This window comes from Etheostoma spectabile, chromosome 15 (genome assembly GCF_008692095.1).
Source record: "Etheostoma spectabile isolate EspeVRDwgs_2016 chromosome 15, UIUC_Espe_1.0, whole genome shotgun sequence".
Lineage (NCBI taxonomy): Eukaryota > Metazoa > Chordata > Actinopteri > Perciformes > Percidae > Etheostoma > Etheostoma spectabile.
Window position 1 is genome coordinate 6,308,692 of NC_045747.1, and position 5,193 is coordinate 6,313,884.

The 5,193-nt window shown below is 42.3% G+C and overlaps 1 protein-coding gene across 1 annotated transcript in view; it reads left to right on the top strand.

The window, feature by feature from the left end:
- Positions 1–5,193, top strand: part of cacna1ia (calcium voltage-gated channel subunit alpha1 Ia) — a 43,610-nt gene that overhangs the window by 23,376 nt on the left and 15,041 nt on the right. The window contains exons 7-8 of the mRNA XM_032538166.1: positions 1,223–1,547; positions 1,844–2,232. Of these exons, the coding sequence (XP_032394057.1) occupies positions 1,223–1,547; positions 1,844–2,232 (714 nt within the window). The remainder of the gene's footprint in view (positions 1–1,222; positions 1,548–1,843; positions 2,233–5,193) is intronic.

Below are 5,193 nucleotides of genomic sequence, written 5' to 3' on the forward strand. Positions count from 1 at the left end.
ACACACACACACACACAGATGCAGGCCTGGAGGGAAATCAAAGCCCCACACACCTGCAGACCTGCTTTGACCCAGAGGACACAGATGGGCCTCTCTCCTCCCTCTCTGCTATGTTTCTTCTCTCTGAATATCTCTTCATAACTTTTTTCATTCCTCCCATCTTCTCCAGTATCTCCTTCACCTTGCCCTGTATCTTTGATCACTGTGGATGAAAGTCAATAGGTGGAGGGTCATTAAGTTTGGATTTTTATAGATGCGCATGTTTTATTGAGTGTTCCAGCTCCAAATGGCCTAGCCTTGTCGGTGATCATAAATGTCTATTTGTCTGTTTGTCTGTCTGTGTGCGTTTTCATGCGTGTGCGTGCGTGTGTGTGTGTGTGTGCGCACCCGTGTGTATGAAAGAGAGCTTTGTCTATGGGGTAAAATCCAAATCCGAGGCCCTGCTATAAGCTGCCCTATCCATCTAGCAGTCTGGTTTTTGAGTTGTTCATTTTTATATTGATCTAATCATTGTTCCGTAACCAGCTCAGAGTGGTCCAATAAAAGCAATTCCAGCAGTCCTGTAGTGATTCCCATTAATGCCACTAAAAGGGTCAGCCAACACATACCATCCACAATGCACCCCATCACCTCTCTGCAACTACCCCTCCTTCCTCACTTTGATTCGTGATAAGAAAATGGAAGCTCTTTTATGAAAAGACTAAAAAATTGTGATGTTCTGATGGGTAAAATAATGTTCATGAGAAGCGTTGTGGAGTGTGCAGGAGAAAAGTAAAGCAATATATTAAGTTGGAGTAGGGGCAGGTTGGTAAGTTAAATCAAGTCTGCAAATGAAAGGAAGAGAAAGATAGCCAGACGCTGAGCTGTGCTTTGGGCATGTGTTGGCTCTGTCTGTCTGCTTCAATCAGCCTCAGTTGTGGGAACCCAGCCTAGAGACCTTTAGCATGTGTGCTTACATTTCTAAAGGGGGATTGGCACAGATTATTAGAATCAGCAAGTGTGAGCTTGATGTAAAAACAAGTCTGTATTTACCACTGGAAAATCACAAATCTTTACGTATTTCAGTTTTTTTTAAATGTTTTAATTGCTTCAAAATGTTGCCTGCAGCAATTTCCTATTGTTGGCACTCACTTTAACTCAGTTTGTGCATTGCACATATTGACTCGTCCAAAAACTTTCACCTCCATAAACCTTCTGTTCCTTGTTCCTTGTTTCAATCCAGATTGGTTCATTCTTCATGATCAACCTGTGCCTGGTGGTTATTGCCACCCAGTTCTCCGAGACCAAACAGCGGGAACACCAGCTGATGCAGGAGCAAAGGGCGCAGTGCCTGTCCTCCTCCACCCTGGCCAGCATGGCTGAGCCTGGAGATTGCTATGAGGAGCTATTCCAGCTGGTTTGCCATGTCCTTCGCAAGGCCAAGAGGAGGTCAGCAGCTCTCTACTATACTCTGAGGGGCAAACCCCCACCACCTGGGGGAGGCAGGGGTTACAGGCGTGGTGGAGGGAATGTGAACGGAGAGCGGCATCATTGCAGGCATCCAAAAAGTGAGTAGGAGAGCGTCAATGACATGTGAATATGTCTAATGTAACATTTAACACTTTCAGTTAAAACAAGGTGTAATTGTGGAATTGTAAGAGTCAAATATGTTTTAGTTCTCGAATATATTTTAACTAGAAAAAACATAATGACAACCATACCATAGTATAATGTTCTGTTCAAAATGTATTTTTTAAAGGGCAGATACTTGCATCCTGTATATTTTGCATTACTAAAGAAGATATAACACAAGAAATTTAGATGCATCTCTAGGCCCATATTCTTTCTAATCCCATTTCTCTAGCATCCCACTGTCCGCACCAGAGCAAGCAAGACCACAGCTCTCAGCCACTAGCCAACTCCATCAGTCTGCCTGTCCCTCAGAACCCTGAGGACTGCCCTATATGTGCACTATCACTGAAAGAGGGTGCGAGGGCTGTGGGAGACTCTGCCAACAGGGAGGAAGATAATGAGGATGCGGTGAAAGAGACGGGCAAGGAGGAGAACCATCTAGAGGAGAGGGGAGATGGAGAGAAGAAGAGGAAGAGGACATGCTTTGGACATTGTAAAGACATTTGGAATGATATGAGGAGGAAACTTTGGGGCATTGTAGAGAGCAAGTACTTCAGCAGGGGCATTATGATCGCTATTCTCATCAATACCATCAGTATGGGCATTGAGCATCATAACCAGGTAAGATGATATAGTTGATGCTATCATATAAACATTGTTACTGACACTGTTTATGCAGTGACAATAAGCCATTAAAACCAAAATGAAGAGAGGCCTTAATTTGTAAAACGTCTACCAGAGTGGGGTCTACTGATGAACTGACTTCCGACAGTGAACGCTTTGGATAATGGTAAATACAATGATTCTTGCGGCCTTATTGTAGGCATATGCATTGCCTTAAATCCTTCAGACTCACATACCACAGTGTTTGCGTAATCATTTCTCACTTCACAAATCACTGCAGCCTCTGCAGATAAACCACTATCACTGCTGATGAAGCATTGCTCCCAGAGATATCATAATAGCAGATGACATTCAGATAGATGAGTGTGGGAGTGGAGCATCGCTGCCATGCTGTTTCCTTACAGAGGTGTAAACATTTAGCCGAGCGGTAGACAAAACAGAGCTGGCTTTTAACATTGACCAGGCTCCTCAGGGACAGACAAGGCACAAGAGTGAGAAAGGCCTGCCAAGACTACACATGCACACAAATCAACGCACACACAAACACACACGGTTCACATCCATCTTTGTCCAGTGTGTGCATGCACACAAATATCTTTTTATATTTTCGTGCATGGACCTATCAGAAACACATGCAGGTACATAGACAAGCTGTTACATAAAAGAGCTTTTTCTTTTCCCTTCAATTCTCTCTCTCTTAACACATGCCATTCTACCCGCTCCATTGCTAATTTTACTTCCACTTCTCTCCCCGTATTTTTTCCTTAAATCCCTCTGTGCACCTTTATTTTGCACGTTCCTTCCCCCATCGCTCCTTTGTTTCTTGTTGTCTCGCTTTCCTTCCTTCCTTCCTTCATTCCTTCCTTCTATCATTTCGTATGTCCTTTCCACCTTACCTTAAGTGTCTCTTTTACCTCCCTCAGTTTCACCCTCCGTTTCCCCACTTCTCTTTCTCTCTCATCCGCCTACACACCCTTTGACAGCGTACAGAGTAGTTGCCTTCTCAAATCTCTAAAGACTCTAAAAATAAATGAGGGTGGGGGGTAGGGGGGAGGAGGAGACAAGTAAAACGGGAAGAAGAAGTAGACGCTGGTTACACAGCAGTTTTCAGCTCAATTCCCTGTGTGAGCAAGCGTTTGCGTTTCACAGTAGGCATGTATGCAGAAACATGCACACTCATTTGCATGCACATACTTGAAGACGCTTGGTCTGTCTGTCTCTTGATTATTTCTCCATCCACAATTACCACAGACTGACACTGAAGCAGTGATACCAGTGTGTGTTTTTGCTTTGAGGTAGAAAGACTCGTGCATTTGTGTTCTTAAACAGGAACTCTGAAGCTGATGTTCTTCTAGCAGATAAATGGTTAACCACAAGGCATCCTTACTTGCACCACAACCTGCTTAGGGGAAATGTTCATGTCAAGCATGTGGTTCCAAGTAAAAAATGTTGTTCTGTTTAGGTACAGTATGTCCTTGCATTTTTTTAATTGAGATAGTTGACTATCAAAGATAATAATAATATTAATACATTGACTTTGTATAGAGCTTTTCAAGGACCCAAAGTTGCTTAGATAAGATGTTTTTTCGTACTTATATTAGATAATTACTCACCAAGTCATCAGATGTTGCACGTTGGCAAATTTGAAGGCGAACAGCCTATTTGCATTAACATTAAGTGTGTTCGTGTCTGGACTCTGTGAAAAACAAATTGGCACATTTGAAATTCAGGCTTGGAAGTTGTAGCTCAATCATTTATATTCAAACTACATTTACATGTTGACTGAGGGCACATTTCAAGAGAGAAACAGGGAGAGGACATTGGTATGGGTAGATAAAACATGAAATATTATTCAGGAGATAGAAAATTAGGGTAAAATGTGGACATTACCATGAGGAAAATTACAAAATGGGAATAAAGTAAATGGGTAAAAAAAAAAGGCAGAAAGGGAGGGGTAAATGCATGGAGAGGGAGGAATGATGGTATTTTGTCTGATTTAAACTGCGTTGTCAAGGGCTGTGATAGTTCTGTCAATAGCAATAAATCTCATATCTTGTTTTTGTACTTATGTTGAGCGAGTGAGTTCTGGACATAGGTCAAGGTTAAAGCTATCTGCTTGAGGGATAAAACTCCATTTATTCCTACAATTCCCTATTGTCTGCTCCAATATATCTAGTAGTTTTAATATCTCTTTTCATATGTGTCTAAAGACATTTGCATTCCTCAGAGATGGTCAGTAATGTTGTCTTCTAAACCCCTCTGTAGTCCACAGATTGGTCCAGCTTCCAGCTACAGTACTGAGCTCAAATGAGTCTCAGTAGATGTTTTACAGACTAAAACACTGTAGCCAAAACTGAGCTTATGGGATTTAGAATGTGTGGGCTTCCATCCCCTTTGTAATTCTTCCACTTTCTCACCTCTAGTTAAGTGTTTTCCTCACCTCACACTTTCTACAATCATGTCATCATCTACTCCTAAAGAATCCCTCTGCTCACTTCTTGTTTTCTCTCTTTCATTCAGCCGGGTTCTTCTTCTACCGTTCTCCCTCCTCTGATCGACAGGAGGATATTGATTGGGAAGAGATGTGTCTGTCTGATAATGAGACTCAGAAAGATAAAGAAAAGGGGATGGAGAGAGGGGGATGGAGATAGATTTGGAGAAAAAGCCGATTAGAGGAAGGGGAGGGCTCAGAGTGTGTTTTTCTCTGAAATGGTTTGCTAACTTTGGCAAGGCTTGCTGGTTATTTCTCCACTGGCTTTGAAACAGAAATTCACAGGGGGTATCAGAGAAAGCATCTGATCCATATCATGCATTACACACATACACTCACAGACAAAATCTACTTTCATAAAGCAAGTTGTGCACACAGACGCACACACCCAAATGGAAATAAACCCAGGATTGACTGGAGTGTGTTTGTGGTTCACATATGGGTCGTTTCCTTTGCCAATTCAGATA